The 21,230-nt window shown below is 46.9% G+C and overlaps 1 protein-coding gene across 2 annotated transcripts; it reads right to left on the bottom strand.

The window, feature by feature from the left end:
• Window positions 1-2,110: 2,110 nt before the first annotated feature.
• On the bottom strand, window positions 2,111-20,488 carry LOC141127155 (resistin-like gamma). 2 transcript variants are annotated; one of them, XM_073613373.1, is made up of 4 exons: window positions 20,461-20,488; window positions 19,701-19,850; window positions 2,783-2,860; window positions 2,111-2,374 (listed from the first exon to the last, which is right to left on the bottom strand). In XM_073613373.1, exons 2-4 carry the CDS (start codon window positions 19,792-19,794, stop codon window positions 2,241-2,243), a joined length of 306 nt encoding a protein of 101 aa, XP_073469474.1. In that variant the 5' UTR covers window positions 19,795-19,850; window positions 20,461-20,488; the 3' UTR covers window positions 2,111-2,240. The 2 variants fall into 2 exon arrangements, with proteins under 2 accessions (XP_073469474.1, XP_073469482.1); XM_073613381.1 differs by having other exon boundaries at window positions 19,701-19,831; window positions 20,461-20,486.
• Window positions 20,489-21,230: the final 742 nt, after the last annotated feature.

The following is a 21,230-nucleotide window of genomic DNA, read 5'->3' as shown; positions in this document are numbered from 1 at the left end:
CCACACCGGTTAAGGTTAAAAAGTGGTACCCACTGTCCTCAGACTCTTGTTGGAGATGTGAGCAAGCTCAGGGCACATTACTACACATCTGGCGGGACTGTCCCCTACTGAGGCCCTTCTGGAATAAGGTGTGTGAACTGATTAAACTCATCACAGACACAAAAATCTCTCTCACACCCATGTGCTACATATTGCATATTGCGGATTGCTCCACGAGACGTTACAAAAAGTCCTTGACAAGACACTTGCTGAATGCAGCAAAAATCCTTTTTCCCAGGCACTGGGAATCGAAGGACATTCCTTCCATATCCGAATGGCTTAACTCCATAGGAGATATTTATCACATGGAAGAAAACAGTAGCCATTGCCAGGGAATCCTTTGAAAAATTTAACAAACTATGGTCTCCCTGGGTGGTGTTCCGGTATTCTGACCAATATTTACAACTTGATACTGGTTGAAACCATCATTGTAGCTTGGTTCACTACTCTTTATCACCTCTAGTAGGTTGGAACACTGATTGAAAGTTCACCACTGTAGAAGATTGATGTCATTGTTTCTTTTATAGGCACTAACGATATTCATATTCGCTCTATTGACAAATCCGTCATTAGGCTCTATTACCAAGGACCTTTTATCAACGACCCTTAATTTTTTTTTTTTTTTTTTGTATAGCTCATCGTACTGGCCCAGGGCCCAGATAAGCCAACAAGACTAAAGTATTAGATTACAGGCCTTGCTGTGATCCAAGGCCAGGGTCTGGCTAGAGACTAGCTACCATTTCATTGTATATATTTATGTTTTTTTTTTATTGTTTTGTTTTCCTTTCTTGTCTTGAAAAGTTCATGACTGTTTATGTTCAATGTACTGATTTACTGTACTCACGTACACTCTGAACTCTGTAAACCATCCTTTCCTTAATAAAAATTTTATTGATAAAAAAAAACCAAAAACAATTATTCCATTTCTGTTAAATGCAGCGAAAGCATTGATTCCAAAGCACTGGAAGTTAAAGGGAATACGGAGGATAAAGGATTGGTTGAGGGAGATAAAACCATATTAATGGAAGAATTAATTAGTTCCCAAAAAGATTTGGAGACGAGATTTCATAGTACCTGGAAGAGCTGGTTAGAATTTAAACAATCCCCGGAGCATACAAGGTACAAGGTATATGGGGAGTGAGAGTGGTATTTAGGGGTTCCCCCTGGTTGTCCCTCCCCCCCTTTTCATCATCCCTCCTTCGCTCCCCCTTCATTACCCTTCCTTTACTGCTCCCCCCTTCCCCTTCACCCCTACCCCCCTTTCACTCCCTTCTACACCATTCCCTTCTTCACTTCCCTCCCTTTACACCCCTTCCCCCTATCCCTTCACTACCCCTTTCACTAACCCTCTCCCCCTTCACTCCCTCCCCCTCTTTAACCGCCCCTCTTTTTCACCCCCCCTTCACACCCCTCCCTCCACTCCTCCCCCCCGTTTCCCCCCACAGTTTGTAGAAGAGTAGTATGGGGTAGTGGGATTAGATTCCCCCTCCCCCTCTTTACTTAAATAATATATATATATATATATATATATATATATATATATATATATATATATATATATATATATATATGGGAAGGATATGTAACCACCCCCTCCCTCACCCCCCCTTTCACTCCCCTTTCTCACCCCCTTCACACCCCTTCCCTCTTACCCTTTTACTATTTCCTTCACTACCCCCTCTTCCCCTTCACTCCCTTCCCCCTCCTTCACCCCCCCCTCCACCACTCCCCCTTTTTACCACCTTCTCCTTTTCACTCCCCCCTTCACCACCACCCCCTTTTTTTTCTCCTTCTTCCATTCCTGGAGGGGGGGCTGGGGTGGGATGGTGTGGGGACTTTGACTCTCGCCTGCTCCGTTAGGTTTCTGGTACAGTCATTTTTGCTTTATGGTTTGCCCTACTTTTCTTTTATCTGGGGAAACAAAAAAAGGAGCATATGCTATGGATGGTTTCATTCTTGTGTTTTATGTGTTTTTATGAATGTAATGTAGAAATGTTTTTGGAAAAGTATGTAATGTTTTGTATTTGTATGAAAACTTAATAAAAAGATATCAAATAGAAATCACGAACTATAAACTTCAACCTTTTATTATTGGACCCCCTCAGTCGTTCTACAACTATATAACAGGCGTGATGTGCAGCTATTGTGATAGAAGAGATCATTCAGCGGTGTCACTCCCATCGCCCTCTGGTGGTCAGACTCTACTGAAAGCTGACCTTGCAGCAGCGGGCCGTTGTCATGTCCACATTGGAGCACTGACATTTACAGTTTTTATCAGACTCTACGCTCCACGACCAGCAGCCATTCGTGCAGACACAAGTCGTAGGGGTGTAACCTGAATAAAATGAGAAGAGGCAGTGATGAAATATCTGTTTATAACATTCTACAATCATACATATACACACAGCAATATACAGAAGATTGGAGCCCCCCGAGGTGCACCCCAAAAATACCCTCATATAGAGGCTTTGGGTGAATGTCCAGCACTCCCTCCTGTCATTTCCTAAAATGTTCTCACTCGGTTCTGCTGGGGAGTGACAGCGGTTCTTCTTCTCATATTTAGTCTGAGATCTCTAGGACCTCATGGGTGGTCTGAGAGCTCTAGGACCTCATGGGTGGTCTGAGATCTCTAGGACCTCATGGGTGGTCTGAGATCTCTAGGACCTCATGGGTGGTCTGGAGTGAAGGACATGTCTCTCTCACACTGATACTGAGCTCTTTTTGGGGTCTTGTGGTCACTTACCGTCAGGACAGATAGCATATAATCCTGGGGTGCTGACAGCGGTGCAGACGAGTTTAACGCTCGCCAGGACTCCAGTGGCTGGAAGAGAAGACAGAGATATGAGGAACCTACAAATGTAAATGAGAAGATATAGCCGCCCCTTCAATACTAGTGTAGCCAGGTGGCAGCTATGCCATGATGGAGTAAGACGTTACTCGGGGACAGCTGACCTAACATTCCCCTCTAGTGCCTGTTTTATCGAAGACTACCTAATTTCCTGTCAGAGGAGTGGAGAATGCCTGTCCTGGATGAAGCAGAGAATCTTGTGACATGTAGTCCTGATGCATACCTGCCAACTTTCTGGGATGGGAATGAGGGACACATATTAGCAAAAATATGTAGGCATAGGACACGCCCCCTAGCATGCCCCCTCTAAAGGTGCAGCGCCTGCGCAGTAGGAGCCGGTGGAAATAGCCGAAGCGAAATAGAGAAGAAATCAGCTGTACACGGCGCCTGTAAGAGGGCCCCTCGCGGGCTCGCTTCGCTCGCCACGCTTCAGGCACGGCCTCGCTGCACTCGCCACTTTTTTATTCCCCCTCTAGGTCCACTTGGATGGTGGGGCTTCAGCCTGGACCCAGGGCGCAGGCGCCGTGTACAGCTGATTGAAGATTTTAATCTTCGGCTATTTTCGGCGGCTGCTAGTCCTTCGTACTGCGCAAGCACGGGGGGGGGGTCCTTATCCGCCGAGGGAACTTTCTCGGCAAGACACCGGCACTCCACCCTAGTGAGTAAATAATTTGTAAAATCTGGGTCTGATTAAAAGGTGCGTCCCTATCTTATACTGGGAATGTATCCTCACTCCAACCAACCTAAAACTGCAGGCTGCACATTTTGTTAACATCGCAGTGTAAATGTAGCAGAATACTGCAATACATTTGTAAACGCCCAATTTCTTGTAGCATAATAACTCAGCCACAGTTCTTATGTCCTAGATTGACATTAAAAACATTAAACTAGCATAAAACATTACATACAAAGATAACTGTAGTATTGTGTATGTACAGTTAGATCTTTGAGATACAGAGAGGCACCGTAGAATCTACTATTAACCTCCGTTTTCTTACCTTTGGAAATGTTTTTTTTATAGTTTGCCATTTAGGTGATTACAATTTGACTGGATTTAAATCAATATTACCTGTTTGATTTTATTACAAGTTCCGCTGTTGCTATGATTATATGCGATGATATGCGATTTTGTATATAATGTTTTATGCTAGTTTAATGTTTTTAATGTCAATCTAGGACATAAGAACTGTGGCTGAGTTATTATGCTACAAGAAATTGGGCATTTACAGATGTATTGCAGTATTCTGCTACATTTACACTGCGATGTTAATAAAATGTACAGCCTGCAGATTTAGGTTGGTTGGAGTGAGGATACGTTCCCAGTATAAGATAGGGATGCACCTTTTAATCAGACCCAGATTTTACAAATTATTTACTCACTAGGGCGGAGTGCCGGCCGCACTCCACCCCCTGTCTCTAAGATAAATTCTGTTCAACATGCCGTGAAGTCACGCTCTTTGAAAAAGTCTCAATGACGAAACTTGTCAGAGCTTGATACCACGGCAACCGTTATCATGTGAGGATGCAGTGCGCGCTAAGCCTGAAGCTTCAGACATGAGAGGGAGGAAGTGCCGATCAGCTGAGACTGGTTGACACGCAGTGCGCTCCAAGCTCGTTGTTTTCTGTTATTGGTGGGATGAAGGGCTGATCGGCTTTGAGTGAGTATCATCCATCCAGTCTGTAACCAGCTCCCTTGTGCTTTGAGAGAAGCTATTTTGAGTTATCCACTATTACCAACCAACTGAAAGCTAGAAGGCTATCCTCTGAAAGGACCTGCGCCCACTGATTTTTACAGTTTATTTTATTTTATTTTCCATTATTTGTTTAATAAATTATCAAAACGGTACTGGACTATTTTGGGGTCTCTTTTTTACATATGGACATTGTTGCTGGTGTTTGACTATCAACCCTGGAGGACTTTGGGAGTAATCGGAGTGAGGATACTATCCAAGGCCTATTAACCTCTTGGTTCCGGTGAGTTTGAACCCCTTGCGGGGTGTGTGCAGCACAAGGTGTCCTAACAGATGGTGAAAGGTGCACTCATCAGATCTACTATACGTTTAAGAGACTCCAGATTGTGTCCTAGCCTTTGTGTCTTTGCTGGAATTTTCCTGCCTGCATTTGTTTTGCCTGCATTTTACAAAGACTTTTTGATTTATCAGTCAGCATTTAGGACTGAGAATAGCGCCGCTTTGATGGGTTAAGGGTTGATATATAGTGATTATTTACTCATCCATATTTATATTTTTTTTTGTATTTAGTGGCTGCTGAGAGATATCTCATTTAGAATCAGGTGACATCAGGTCAAATCACTGCGGTTTATATTTTCCATCTTCTTATACCTAATATTCTTAAGCGCTGAGATAGGAGGATTGTAGTAGGGCATATTGTCTCATTTTTGTCTGTATATATATATATATATATATATATATATATATATATATATATACAGTCAGTCTCACCCATAGTGCAGTTTCTGCTACTTTACACTGCCACAATACAGTGCACCCATATTTGTTATTACACTTCTGTTGGTGTACACAGTACCGTGCACCCCTAGTGCAGTTGCTACTAATTTTCTGGTTGTGTACACAATACAGTGTAGTGTGGTTTTGCTAAACAAAATTTACAGCATGTCTGGAAGGCCACCAAGGAAAGGCAGACACTCACAGGCCACTAAAAGAGGGCAAGCAGGCTCTGGGTCTACAGTCAACAGTGCTGGTCGTGGACACAGTGCATCCTCAGCACGTGGCCGTGGGTCACGATTGTCCTTTTTTTCTGCAGCTGGCCGTGTTATTGAGTCACAACATGCAGAAGAGTTGGTGGAATGGATAACAAAGCCGTCCTCATCCTCCTCATCCTCTGTGACCCAGGCTCAGAGTAGTTTGCCTGCCAATGCAGCTGCCAAAGCGGCCTATTCCATCGGCTCCATGTCAACAGTCACTCCTTCCCTAGCCCCACCATCATGCATGGAGGACTCCCCCGAACAATTTGACCACAGTGTCAGGTACATGCTGCAGGAGGATGCGCAGCAATTTGAAGGCTCCGATGATGGTACCCAGGTTGAGGAAGGGAGTAACGTGAGCCTAGAGAGAGGGGTGCCCAAGAAGGACAAGAAACTGGCAGTCATGTTCCCCCAGCTGCAGCATACTGCCAAGTTTGCTCTAGTGACAAGGAGGGAGGGGATGATGAGGTCACTGACTCTACTTGGGTGCCTGATAGAAGAGAGGAGGAGGAGGCACATCTCCAACGAGGTAGGATGAGGATTTGGTGTGGGCCTTTTTTGACACGTGTGCAGCAGATTGCACCGTTGCTGTTTGCAACCTATGTCTGAAGTGTATCAAGCGTGGCCAAAACAGCAGCCCCTTGGGCACCACATGCTTGACCAGACATATGAAGACCTCCCATGCAGTCTGTTGGCAACAGCACTTAAAAGACCCACATCAAAGAACAAAGAGTACCCCTCCTTGCTCCTCATCAGCTGGCATCTCCAACCCCACTATACCTCCAGTCCTCTCAGAAACCTGCACTGAGAGGAATGAAGGTATAGAAATAGGTGTCCCAAGTACTTGCAGCCAATCTGCTAGAGGTACACCAACATCTGATTTTAGCAGGAAAATTTCTCTACCCCAGTTGCTAAACCGTCAAAAGAAATTCAGTCCCAGCCATCCACATGCTCAGTGTCTGAATGCTAGCTTGGCCAAATTGCTAGCACTGCAACTGCTACCTTTTCAGCTGATAGACTCTGCCCCCTTTCGTGAATTTGTTGAATGTGCGGTACCTCAGTGGCAGGTTCCCAAATGCCATTTCTTTTTACGGAAGGCCATTCCGGCTCTCTACCAGCATGTGGAAGGCAATGTCTTGGCCCTGTTGGACAGGGCTGTCAGCAGTAAGGTGCATATTACCGCTGACTCATGGTCCAGCAGGCATGGACAGGGATGTCACTTTTCTTTCACGGTGCACTGGGTAACTCTGCTGGCAGCTGGGAAGGATGCAGGACAGGGTTTTCGTATTGTTGGAGCTTGTTCCACCACCACGTCTCCAAAATGCTAGTGGTGGTTCTGCCACAGCTCTCTCCTCCACCCCATCCTCCTCTTCTTCCTCTATGGCCTCTTTCTCTGCAGATTGTCCTCTGAACCAGCGGTGCTCTGTAGGCGTTCAAGGGGCTACGCAAGCACTCAGGCAAAAAGATGCCATGCGGTGCTTGAGTTGGTTTGCTTAGGGGACAGGATCCATACTGGGGCAGAGATCCTATCAGCTCTGCAGGGGCAGGCTCAGAGGTGGTTGATGCCACACCAGCTTCAGCCAGGAATGGTTGCATGCGACAATGGCACCAACCTCCTCTCCGCCCTCCAACAGAGACACTTGAACCATGTTCCCTGTTTGGCTCATGTCCTGAATTTGGTGGTGCAGCGGTTCTTGAGCAGGTACCTGGGCTTACAGGATCCTCTGAGGCAAGACAGGAAAGTCTGTGGTAATTTCCGCTGGTCATATAATGCCAGTGCTTAGCTTGCCGACCTTCAAAGGGAATGCAACCTGCCCAAGAACCGCCTCATTTGTGACATGCCCACCAGGTGGAACTCAACGTTGGCAATGCGGCAGCAGCTGCACACGCAGCAGAGGGCCATCAATGACTACCTGTGTGAGTATGGCACCAGGACAGGTTCAGGGGAGCTTGGCTTTTTTTGCCACGCCAGTGGCTACTGATCAAGGATGCATGCACTGTCTTGTCACCATTTGAGGAGGCCACGAGGCTGGTGAGCAGTGACAGTGCATGCATCAGTGATACTGTCCCTCTTGTCTTCCTGTTGGAGCACATGCTTCATGGAATAATGAACAAGGCACTTGAGGCAGAACAGTGGGAGGAAGAGGAGGACTTCCTTACCTTTCAAGGCCCCCTTTATCCACATAGTATTCTGCCAATCACACAGGAAGAAGAAGAGGAGGAGGAGGAGGATTCTGTCAGCATGGAGGTGGAGGATAACACTCAGCATCAGCAGCAGTCTTCAAGGGATCATTTTCAGTCCCCAGAAACCCATGGAGTTGTACGTGGCTGGGAGGAGGTGGTTGCGGATCATGTGATCCTTAGTGACCCAGAGGACTCAGGATCGAATGCCTCTGCAAACTTATGCTGCATGGCCTCCCTGATCCTGCAAAGCCTGCGAAAGGACCCTCGGATTCGTGGTATCAAGGAGAGGGATCATTACTGGCTGGCAACCCTTCTTAATCCACGTTACAAGGGTAAGGTTGCAGAACTTAACAGCCTTCGCAGAGTCAGTCTTGGATCACCAGCTACCAAGCACCTGATGCTGATGTAACCGATTGATTCCTGCGCTCAACAAGAGTGTCTGTGAGGCTTTACAGTGTTGTGCCACCACCACCGCCTGAGGCCCAATTTTTATGCCCCTGTTTAACAGGGGCATGTAATTACAATTTTTGATCAAATATTTCACAGCAGGGCTCGTTCCTGCACTCTACAAGAGAATCTGTAAGGGGTTACAGTGTTGTGGAACCACCACCACTGCCTAAGGCCCAATTTTTCTGCCCCTGTTTTACAGGGGCGTGTAATTACATTTTTTGACCTAATATTTCACAGCAGGGCCCGTTCTTGTACTCAACAAGAGTAACTGTGAGGGCTTACAGTGTTGTGGCACCACCAAGACCTAAGGCCCAATTTTCTGCAGAGTGTATAGGGCAGGCTTTTCAAACATCCGACTTACAAACGACTCCTTACAAAAAGAGGGAGACAGGAGGTGAGAGGAAATCTACCCATAGGAAGGGAAATTCTCTCAAGTAAGAGTTAATATTGGGGAAAAGGTGACTCCCCACTAATGCTTTATCAACAATCCTTATTTCCCTAATAACGCAAAATTTTCAAAATCCAATTGTCATTGGGGCAGAAAGTGAGGTGAAATCTTCTGAACAGGGGCACAGACAGCAAAACAAATGTCACAGGGGTGATAACCCTTCCATATGTTTTCCAAAAAGCTTAAAAATAGATTTTTTGGCTGGAGCTACACTTAAAAAATGTACCTGTTCAAAATTACAAACAGATTCTACTTAACAACAAACCTACAGTCCCTGTCTTGTTTGTACCGCCTGTATACTGCTGTTCAGAGTATATAGGGCCTGGGGGCCCCACTCCTTTCCTTTTTTTCTTATTTGGGTGCGGGGTTCCCCTTAATATCTATACAATACCCAAAGGGCCTGGTAATGGGCTGGGGGGGTACCCATGATGTTTTTCTCAATAATTTTCATACATATTGCCAGGACCCGACATTACATTAAAGCCGCAAGCAGTTTTAAATGATTTTTTTCCTTTAGAAATGTCATTTTGCTGTCAGACTGTTCTAAACACGGGAAACATGCGCCCCTTTACAGGCATACTATAGACACCCCCCAGATATGAAATTTAAAGGAATATTTAACTTTTATTGTTTCACTTTAAGCATTATTAAAATCACTGCTCCCGAAAAAACGTTAGTTTTTAAAGCTTTTTTTGCATTGATACATGTCCCCTGGGGCAAGACCCGGGTCCCCAAACCCTTTTTATGACAATAACTTGTAAATTAGCACTTTTGATTTTTCACGAGGGGTGAACCTGGCAGAGCTGCACGGGCAGAAGGGGCGCTGGGAGACAGTACAAGGGGACTGAAGAACAGCAGGGAACAGGAGAAGAGCACGAGGGGGAGGGGAACCAGAGAACAGCATGGAGACCAGAGCATAGGGGGGACCCGGAGAAGAGCATGAGGACCTGAGAAGAGCACAGGGGGGACTGGAGAACAGCACAGGGGGGGGGGAATGGAGAACAGAATGGGGGGACTGGAGAACAGCACAGGGGGACCAGAGAACAGCACAGGGGGGGACCGGAGAACAGCACAGGGGGGGACCGGAGAACAGCACAGGGGGGCTAAAGAACAGCACGGGGGGGGGACCAGCGAACAGCATGGGGGGGACCGGAGAACAGCTCAGGGGGGGACCGGAGAACAGCTCAGGGGGGACCAGAGAAAAGCACGGGGGGAATGGAGAACAGCACGGGGGGGACCAGGGAACAGCACGGGGGGGGATGGAGTACAGCACTGGGGGGGTGGAGAACAGCTCAGGGGGGGACCGGAGAACAGCATGGGGGGAATGGAGAACAGCACAGGGGGGGGACCGGAGAACAGCACAGGGGGGCTAAAGAACAGCACGGGGGGGACCGGCGAACAGCACGGGGGGGACCGGCGAACAGCACGGGGGGGGATGGAGTACAGCACTGGGGGGGTGGAGAACAGCTCAGGGGGGGACCGGAGAACAGCACGGGGGGAATGGAGAACAGCACAGGGGGGGGACCGGAGAACAGCACAGGGGGGCTAAAGAACAGCACGGGGGGGACCGGCGAACAGCATGGGGGGGACCGGAGAACAGCTCAGGGGGGGACCGGAGAACAGCTCAGGGGGGGACCGGAGAACAGCACGGGGGGGCTAAAGAACAGCACGGGGGAGACCGGCGAACAGCATGGGGGGGACCGGAGAACAGCTCAGGGGGGGACCGGAGAACAGCTCAGGGGGGGACCGGAGAACAGCACGGGGGGAATGGAGAACAGCACAGGGGGGTCCGGAGAACAGCATTGGGGGGGACCGGAGAACAGCTCGGGGGGGGACCGGAGAACAGCACAGGGGGGGACCGGAGAACAGCACAGGGGGGACCAGGGAACAGCACGGGGGGGGACCGGAGAACAGCTCAGGGGGGGGACCGGAGAACAGCACGGGGGGAATGGAGAACAGCACAGGGGGGGGACCAGGGAACAGCACGGGGGGGGGGAATGGAGAACAGCACAGGGGGGAACCAGAGAACAGCATGGGGTGAGGGACTGAAGCGGAGCACAGGTGGGACCAGATGACAGCAGGGGCTTGGAGAAGCGAGCCTCTCAGTGCACTGTGCCGATAAGGGTCGGCAGGTAAAGGTCGGCAGGAGAGGACACTGACAGATGAGATTATACCCTGGATGGAAGGAAGACACATCCTTAGATATCAGGGCAGGGTTCATGCTGGGACTTGTAGTCCTTCACTTTTGGGGGATGTGACTCTTCTGATGCCCTTCATGTTCTTCTTGCAGCCGCTGAATGCCGGCTTTTACTCCTTTACTTCCTGCAGGCATTCAGTGGCTGCAAGAAGAACATGGAGGGCATCAGTTCCTCTATATCCAGGTTCAGAGGGGGAGTATGGAGTATGAGGCTGGGTTGCAATGGTGACCACTGTAGTTGCACCGCTGCAGTGGAGATAAAAAAAAAATTCTGGCAGGTTGAAGGAGCAATGAATGGAGTGCTGGCAAGATTCTGAGGCTGTGATAGTAGATGAGAGATGGGCCACTGCTGAGAGGATTGCTTAGCATACAGAGGGGTTAAGAAGACTAGTAGGTGAGAAGGTGGCAGAACATGAAAGGCTGAGGATGAAGGAGGAGGAGGAGGAGGGGGGCTGCTGCAGGTGTAGTGAGAGCCAAAGAAGTAGTGGGAGAGAAGAGACAGTGACCAGCTGGACAGAAGGTGTGAGGAGTTATCATGTGTGCAATGATGCAGGAAACATCTTCAGCTCTGAGGGGTTCATGATGGGACCTGTAGTTCTTCAGTTTTGGGGGGGTCACATCCCCCAAAAGTGAAGGACTACAAGTCCCAACATGAACCCTGCCCTGATATCTAAGGATGTGTCCTCCTTCCATCCAGGGTGTAATCTCATCTGTCAGTGTCCTCTCCTGCTGACCCTTATCTGTTGGCCGTCCTCTCTGCACAGTACACTGAGAGGCTCGCTCCAGGCTGACACACACACTGAGCTCCTGAGAAGTGCTGACAGTTCAGCACAGAACTCTGGCTGCTGGGGGAGAGCTGACTGAAGATTTTATCCCCAATGGATCCGTCATGTTGGTGAGTGTTTTGCATTTTACTTGCCTTTCTACCATCTCTCCTTTCGTTTGTGCACTGCAGTCTGCCTCAGATGTTTCTTCTGCATGTCGCTGCCTGGCTGGACTCGAGAACATACAGGGAGGAGGTGGGTGGAGCTAAACAGTAGGTGCGGAGGAGGAAGTTAAATCTCCTCCGCTGTGAATGCTGGGTCTCTGCCTCTCTCCTGCTCGTGATGTCACTGGTTGCTAGATGCCAAGCAGGCGGCAAATAGCAACCAGTTTGGGCACTGAGCCAGCAGCGGTGGTTAATAAAGTAAAAACCATGCAAAGGCTATTTTATGGGCATTAGATCGGGGGGCAATTCCTGGACCCTGTATTGTCCTGGAATGAGGATGCCCGGGACCGGGACAGAGCCAACAATTGCGGGAAGGTCCCGCGGAATCCGGGACGGTTGGGAGGTATGCCGATGTCATTAGACAAAAGGTTTCCACACCACTCATTGAATTACACCTTCCAAGTGGCTGAACCACACAATGGACTTATGGGAGAGACTATATGTATTTGAATGTATTTGAATGAAATCAGCGGACTCGCTCTCATGGCCCCGGGGATTTCACACAGAGCGTCAGAGCCAGCTCTGCTATTATTACTCACAAAACAAGCTGATCGGAAGGTGTTGGCCAATGGATGACCGCCGGCACCCGCTGATCAGCGAGGAGGAAGACAGGACAAAGCTCTTTCTATGTAACCAATGCAGAGCTCTGTCCTGTCAGCGGGAGGATGTGCCAGTTTTTATTTCCCTGCAAAGCACTTCCCTTTGTCAAAGCAGCACACAAAACACATAAACACTGGCTAGGCACACAGGTAACCCTTTGATCACCCTAGATATTTAACCCCTTCCCAGCCAGTGTCATTAGTACAGTGACAGTGTTTATTTTAGCACTGATCACTGTATTATGTCACTGGTTCCCACAAAGTGTCAGTTAGTGTCAGACTGCTCGCCATACTATCACAGTCCCGCTATAAGTCGCTGATCACCACCATTACTGTAAAAAATAAAAATATATACAAATTCCAATATATACTATATTACCAGAAGTATTGGGACACCTGCCTTTACACACACATGAACTTTAATGACATCCCAGTCTTAGTCTGTAGGGTTCAATATTGAGTTGGCTCCGCCCTTTGCAGCTTCAACAGCTTCAACTTTTCTGGGAAGGCCGTCCACAAGGTTTAGGAGGGTGTCTATGGAAATGTTTCACCATTCTTCCAGAAGAGCATTTGTGAGGTCACTCACTGATGTTGGACGAGAAGGCGTGGCTCACAGTCAGTCTCCACTCTAATTCATCCCAAAGGTAATCTGTTGGGTTGAGGTCAGGACTCTGTGCAGGCCAGTCAAGCTCCTTCACCCCAAACTCTCTCATCCATGTTATTATGGATCTTGCTTTGTGCACTGGTCCAAATCATTTGGTGGGGGGGTTATGGTGTGGGGTTGTTTTTCAGGGGTTGGGTTTCCAGATGTATGGATATGTCTAAGAACATTTAGTACCCCGAATCCCTGATGAGAAACAGTATGAGTGAGGGCTCCTGGCCCCCAGGTATTTTATTTCCCACCATACCCTCCCCAACCCTGTATTCTCCCCCCTGTCTATGTATTAACCACCTCCCTACCGGCCACTGTATATATATACGTCCTGGAAGGGAGGTGGTTATACTGGGATTATGGTTGAGGTTAGAGTCACAATCCAGGTATCAATTTTTTTCAGCAGGCGATTCTCTTTCAAGTAGAGAGAACACTGGAACACTTTTACAAAGGGAGGAAGGGGGTCCCACCCCCACCCCCTCCCACAGCCACTGTCATTACTGGGCTCTCCCGAGTGATCGGGAAGCCCGGGAGCGATCCAACCAGCAGCATCCATCTCTGGCCACACAGTGAGAGGAACTGAAGCTGTTCCATCTGTGTAATGTCAGAACCGGCAAGCGTTGACGATGTCGTCGGTTCTGGCTCTTTGTTGCTATGGGGCCAGGGAAACAGCTGATCAGACCAATCTGTGTCTGCTGCATTGGAGCCAAAAGGAGTACCTGTCAGTGCTATTGCAGTCAAAAGGGACGTTTACTTTCTGTTTGACAGCAATAAAAGTGATGAAAAATCATTATTTTGAAAAAATACTGTAAAATTAAATAGAATGAAACAAAATAAATAATTAAAAAATTTTAATGCACTCCCGCCACCCCATGATTTCACACAGCAGCCAACGCAGGCGTCTGTCCCACACGCATGAGTAAACAGTGATCATGTCCTGCCTTGAGGCACACATTTGCAACTGGGACTTTTTCTCAAAGTGGGGCTATTTCTATAAGTGGGAGCACTTCTGACTCTGCACTCATCATTATCTGATTGATTTTCTCATCTGAAAATCTCTTCTCTCATCCTACAGGTATGTGCTACCTGAACCATCTCCCCCAAAAACTGAAACACTGCTATCTGCTTTTCTTATGTCTATTTAATAATTACATTTTTGCTTAACAGTCTGTAGACCTGTCCACATTACAATGCTTTATTATCGCCCTTGTCTTACCCAAAATTATGGCCCGTTTAACTTTAGTTCCCTCTTGCTAGCCTGTTTCTGAAGTAAGAATTTTGCCCTGTTAACCAGCCAAACTTTATTACCTCCTGATTTGTAATTGAAATCCACCCACACCCCACCCCTTTCAGTATAAATATAAGCTTCTTTTGGGGCTATTTCTATAAGTGGGGGCACTTCTGAGTCTGCACTTCTGAGGCTGCACTTCTGAGTCTGCACTTCTGAGTCTGCACTTCTGACTCTGCACTTCTGACTCTGCACTTCAGCGAATGAACACAAGAAAAAACTTTGAAAAATACCATATAGACATCAGGAGACCTTGTTTACCTCTTCGGCTCTTTCTAACATGCACTCTCTACCACTCCTTTTGACAGCTCTGACCTCTATCCTAAAACTATCTCTCCTTCACCCCTCTTCTCCCCCCCACAGTATATATATATATATATATATATATATATATATCACCCTCACTTCTGTCCTCTCCTTATTACTGCACCCACCAACTCTTGCTAATACTAAAGCCACACACACTAAAAATCTCCAAGACCCTGGGGCATGTCCCTTCATATAAATCCCACTCCCATATCACCTCTCTCACTCTCCTGTTTCTCCTATCCCCTGGAGATATATCCCCAAACCCTGGGCCTCCATCATTTAACTGTACCCCATGCACCCATCACCCTGCACCCTCTGGCAGCAGCCGCAATCAACACAATTTAGTTCCTATTTCTATTCTTCCCAAGACCAGACTCCCTTTCTCTTGTGCCCTTTGGAATTCCTGCTCTGTCTGTAACAAACTCACCTCTCTTTATGACCTCATTATCGCCAACTCATTAAATCTACTCGCCATTACTGAAACCTGGCTTCATGAATCCGACACTGCATCTTCTGCTGCCCTATCCCATGGTGGTCTTCTCTGGACTCACTCCCCCAGATCCAGTGGTCCACATAGCACCTTTCAGGTACTTCAGCCACCTCCCTTTCTGTCACTCTCCTCTTTCAAAGCACACTGCATTCTTTTCACTCCAGTTTCTCTAAGGATAGCTGTGATCTACTGGCCCCCTGGCCCAGTATCAACCTTTCCTGATGACTTCTCTGCCTGTCTACCCTACTTTCTTTTCTCTGAAATCCCCACATTCATTCTCGGGGACTTCAACATCCCTATTAATAATAACACTCCTGACCCTTCCAAACTTCTCAGCCTAACATCCTTCTTTGACCTGAAGCAATGGATACACGCTCCTACTCACTCCGAAGGTAATACCCTTGACTTAATTTTCTCTCACCTTTGCACTCCATGCAACCTCTCTAACTATCCATTCCCTCTCTCTTATAACCACCTTATTAGTTTCACTCTCTCCCTCTCCTCCACCTCCTCTCCCTCCAACCACCTAAAAGTTACCCGTCATCTCAACCATTCTCTTCTCTACTCTGCTATCAACAACCTCTACGACAAAATCTCACCCCTATCCTGCACCAACCTAGCCACTTTTGTCTACAACACCTCACTTCTAGCCTCACTGGCTCCCCTCACTACACACAGAATCAGGCCCCGACCCCTTCAACCTTGGCAAACAGATGATACTAGAAGTCTGAAAAAACATAGTCGTGCTCACGAGCTCCTGTGGTGTAAGACTAAGTCTCTCAGGGAGATTTCAACCAATATAAATCTACCCTCCAAAAATACAATTCCAGCCTCCTCACTGCTAAGCAGACCTATTTTATCACTCTCATTAGAAATGTATCATCCTGTCCCTGTCAACTCTTCTCTACCTTCAACTCTCTACTTTGTCCTCCACCCGCCAACTCACTCACTGCCCAGGAGATCGCCAATCACTTCAAACAGAAGATTGATACAATTCGCGAGGAGATCTCTACTGTTCAGATACCCTCCACGCTTTACACTTCATGCCCACAGGCACAATCATTACTTTCCTCTTTCAACCCCACCAATATAGAAGAGGTTGCTAAACTACATGCTAATGTCCACCTTACCACCTGCCCTCTGGATCCTGTTCCCTCACAAATGCTACGTTCACCCTCTGGCTCTATGCTACACTCTCTAACCCACATCTTCAATCTCTCCCTCTCATCTGGCAGCTTCCCTAACTCTCTAAAACATGCACTTGTCAGACCCATACTTAAAAAGCCCTCACTGGACCCAACCAATCCTAACAACCTATGCCCCATCTCCTTGCTCCCCTTCTTATCCAAACTCCTCGAACGTCTGGTCTACAACCGACTGAGCATCCACCTCGCTGATAATGGCCTTCTCGATCCCCTTCAGTCTGGATTTCATCCTCAACACTCCACAGAAACTGCTCTCCTAAAACTAACAAACGATCTACTAATGGCCAAAACCAATCGATCCTATTCTGTACTCCTACTCCTGGACCTCCCTGTTGCCTTTGATACAGTTGACCACCCCCTCCTCCTCAAAAAACTCCATGCCATTGGTCTCCGTCACTGTACTCTTCGCTAGTTCTCTTCCTACTTATCCAACCACACCTTTAGCGTTTCTAACAACTCTACTTCCTCCTCTCCTCTTCCTTTCTCTGTTGGGGTTCCCCAGGGTTCTGTTATTGGACCTCTCCTATTTTCTATCTACACCTCCTCCCTGGGTCCCAATACCACCTCTACGCTGATGACACCCAAATCTATTTCTCTACCCCTCAGCTCACTCCCTCTGTCTCCTCACGTATCACTAATTTACTATCAGATATATCAGTCTGGATGTCACACCACTTCCTCAAACTCAATCTATCCAAAACCGAGCTTATAATTTTTCCTCCCCCATGTGCCCCTTCCCCTGATCTCTCTGTCAAAATCAATGGCACAACTAGAAGACCACATGCCAAGGTTCTAGGTGTAGTCCTGGACTCTGAACTCTCCTTTAAGCAACACGTCCAATCACTGTCCAAATCCTGCCGCCTCAACCTCCGCAACATCTCCAAAATACGCCCCTTTCTAGTCATTGACACCACAAAGCTCTTAATTCACTCACTGGTCATCTCTCGCCTCTACTACTGCAACTCCCTTCTCATTGCCTTACCTCTACAAAGTCTATCACCTCTTTAATCCATCATGAATGCTGCTGCCAGACTTATCCACCTTACCAATCGCTCTGTGTCTGCCTCTCCTCTCTGTCAATACCTCCACTGGCTTCCGCTCGGCCAAATAATTAAATTCAAAATTCTAACAACTACGTACAAAGCCATCCACAATTTTGCCCCCAGCTACATCACTAGCTTAGTCTCTAAATACCAACCTAATCATTCTCTTCGTTCCTCTCAAGACCTCCTGCTCTCCAGCTCCCTCATCACCTCCTCCCATGCTCGCCTTCAGGACTTTTCCAAAGCCTCTCCAATCCTATGGAATGCCCTACCCCAATCTGTCTGCTTATCTCCTAATTTATTAGCTTTCGGACGATCCCTGAAAACCCTTCTCTTCAGAGAAGCCTACCCTACCCACACCTAACAACTGTATTTCCATTTTCTCCATCAGCTCATCCCCCACAGTTATTACCTTTTGTTTCTACTTGACCCTCCCTTCTAGATTGTAAGCTCTAAGGATCAAGGCCCTCTGATCCCTCCTGTATTGTTTTGTATTGTAACTGTAATGTCTGCCCTCATGTTGTAAAGCGATGCGCAAACCGTTGGCGCTATATAAATCCTGTATAATAATAATAATAAAAATCACAACACACATGTGAGATATCACTGTGATCATCAGAGCGAGAGCAATAATTCTGGCACCATATCTCCTCTGTAACTCTAAACTGATAACCTGCAAAGGCTTTTAAAGCATCACCTAAGGATAATTTAAATTACCGTCATTTGTCACCATTCCATGAGCGTGTATAATTTAAAGCATGACATGTTGGGTATCTATTTACTCGGCATAACATCATCTTTTACATTATCCCAAAAAATTGGGCTTACTTTTCTGTTTTTTTTTTAATTCATTAAAGTGTATCTTTTACATTTTGGGTTTGAAAGACCGCTGTGCAAATACCGTGTGACATTAAATATTTTAATGACCACCATTTTATTCTCTAGGGTCTCTGCTTAAAACAAAATATATACAGTGGAACCTTGGAATTACAAGCATAATCTGTTTCAGGAGAATGCTTATAATCCAAACCACTTGCATATCAAAGTGAGTTTCCTCATAGAAGTCAATGGAAACAAAGATAATTTGTTCTGCATTGACGTCTATTGCATGCAATACTGCATGTGGCCAGAGGTGGGGGGGTGCCGGAGAGCCTTTGGAAATATTCGGGGACAGCTTGGCAGAACTCAGAAACCCTCGGAAAGGCTTGGAAACACTCGGGAACGGAGTATTTCCGAGTGTTTCCCAGTATTTCTGAGTGATTCTGAGTATTTCCAAATGGCTCTGAACCATTCCGAGGGTCACCGGTGCCCCCGCAACTCTGGCCAAATGCAGTACTGCACACCCTATTGGCTTGAATTCTGCTCGTTTTGCGAGACAACATTTTTTTTATAAAATGTGCTTGCCTTTCAAAACGCTCATTAAGCATGTTACCAAGGTTCCATTGTAATTAGTGGGGGTTCTAAGTAATATGCTAGTAAAAAAAAAGTCGATTTTTACATGTGTATGAGAAATGCCAGAATTGGCCCGGTATTGAGTTTGTTAAGCTACCTCTGCTACCTTTTCTTCTGTCACCCCTCTGTTCCCTACAACAGGTACAGAAGAGGAAGAGTTAAGTGTAGTGCACGCATGGAGTCAGTGCTAGGTGCATAGCGGGGCTACATACCGTTACTGGGAGTGAGGTAGCGGTGATACATTGGACAGGTGGAGGGGGCATTGGTTCTTAATGTCCCTCCTCCATTCATCACTGACCATGGTGGTGTAAATAATATTAAAAGAGTTTACTAAAGTTCAGTTGTCTGCTCAAGTAAGGGTACCCCATGTGTAAGGTGGTGACCCTAACCAAAGTTTCTAGTGTACCCCAACTAAGAGGGAAACATGAAGGAAGTGTCACCCGCCTACCCATCAATCTCCCCTTACACCAATTCAACTTACGAGCACTACATTCAGCTGTCCAACCATTGGAGGCTCACCATTACTGGACCTACAGGACAAGAAACCGCAAATGTCCTTTTTTGCATTCAGCCTTGTAACCGACCATCATTCTGGTTGGATTGTTGGGTTCCAAGTACCTTGTGGGCTTCACCCCCCCCAGTATTTGATAAAAGCTGGGTCTGCCCTAACAAAGCCCTGAGAGAACTTTTTGGTGGTGTAGTTTGATTCAGAAGTACAAAGCAAAAAGATACATAGCGGATTAAGAAATGTGTTCTCATCATGAAGAGCGGAGTGTGACCTACCCGTAGATTTCATGATGTTGGTGAGGGCGGGACAACTGTCATCTGCTGTGACCACATGCAGGAGAAAGAAACAAAGCAGAAGCTTCATCTTCATCTTTAGAGTCCAGGAACACCTGAGAAGGACGGAGAATCTGTGGAGAACAGGATGTTCTGTGTACAAATATGGTGAAAAACTATGATACAAAATATCACATGACTAACAGATAACATCACAAGGAATCCCAACATCCGTCTACACTGGGAGACAAAATCATTTCACTTTTCCTTATTGATACATTTTCCCGTCTCCCTCCCCATCACGGAGAAGTTTCACCAGGAACCTGAAGTATCAGTTATGGTGAAACGTTCCTCCTCTGGCTTCCTCCACAGATAATAATCCATTTCACCAACCTTAAGATGAAGAAACCAGGATGAGTCTGGAGTAACTTTATAAATTGGAGTTTTGTACCATCGGGATATATTTGGGAAAATTACAGAAGAGGAATTTGTCCCCTCCATTTACTTCTGGTGTGATGTCCCTTAGACTTTCCTATATAGATAGTAATGGGGATAATTGGATGAGTGAACATGTTCCACTCCTTTAGTAAATCTGCCTGAGCTCTATATGGTACAGTATTATTATTATTATTCAGGAATAATATGGCACCAACATTATAAATGTAGACCGTACACCAGTAACCAATCATTATGCCAGGGGTATAAAGATTCAGGACCCCCATACAGGACTGAGACCTCCTCCTCCCTCCTCCATAACACTTACCTGATGGATACGAGAGAAGTTCTACATCTCCTGAAGGTGAGGAGACACTTATATACCTGATGGGGAACGACCTTCCACCAATCACAGTAGGACAGGAGTCACCTTCCTCAATAACCCCTCCCCTGCTGGAATCCAGCCCCCTCCCTGCAGGGAACAGAAAAGAATGTGTATTCTCCCAGATACAATCATATCTTATGTGAGCCCACAGAGCTGACACTCCAAGATTTCACACAAACACATGTGTGTATATCTGCAGGATTGTAGTGGCATGTTCTGATTTTATAAACTGAGAGCATATACCATAGCGCAGTACAGAGAAAACTTACACTCTAATGTCCCCTCCCCCCACAGTCACACACTATTATTATTTTACATTTATATAGCGCTGACATGTACCGCAGTGCTGTACAGAGATCACTGAGCCAGTCACATCAGTCTCTGCACCCAAGGAGCTTCTCCACCAGGTGGTGCTGTTTTGCAAAATGCTGTTGGCTTACTCTACTGGGATCTCAGCTAGAGGAAACATCAAGCCTGGGATTGTCCTGCAGGTTTCTCCCCCAGCCCCTATGCAGTGGGTGGGGGGAGATGAAGGTGGAGGCTCTCCAGAGGCACTGAGGCCTACTCCATGTGCTCAAGCTGCAATGGATCCTGGGCCTGTCCCTATGCAAGAGGAGATCTTACCAGTCCTCCAGGATAGAGTGGTGAACAGACTTCGCCGCTTTCCTAAAGAGGAACAGAAACTTTCTGACATGACAGAAGATCTCAGAAAA

The sequence above is a fragment of the Aquarana catesbeiana genome, linkage group LG01 (assembly GCF_042186555.1).
Source record: "Aquarana catesbeiana isolate 2022-GZ linkage group LG01, ASM4218655v1, whole genome shotgun sequence".
NCBI lineage: Eukaryota > Metazoa > Chordata > Amphibia > Anura > Ranidae > Aquarana > Aquarana catesbeiana.
This window is presented reverse-complemented; position numbering and strand designations above follow the sequence as displayed.

Bases quoted from the DNA above. Each gene is read 5' to 3' on its own strand.
- LOC141127155 (XM_073613373.1), bottom strand. From the start codon at position 19,794: ATGAAGATGAAGCTTCTGCTTTGTTTCTTTCTCCTGCATGTGGTCACA. The intron at 2,861-19,700 runs GTAGGTCACACT...CTTCTCTTCCAG, and splicing joins CAACATCATGAAATCTACGG to CCACTGGAGTCCTGGCGAGC. The intron at 2,375-2,782 runs GTAAGTGACCAC...CATTTTATTCAG, and splicing joins ATATGCTATCTGTCCTGACG to GTTACACCCCTACGACTTGT.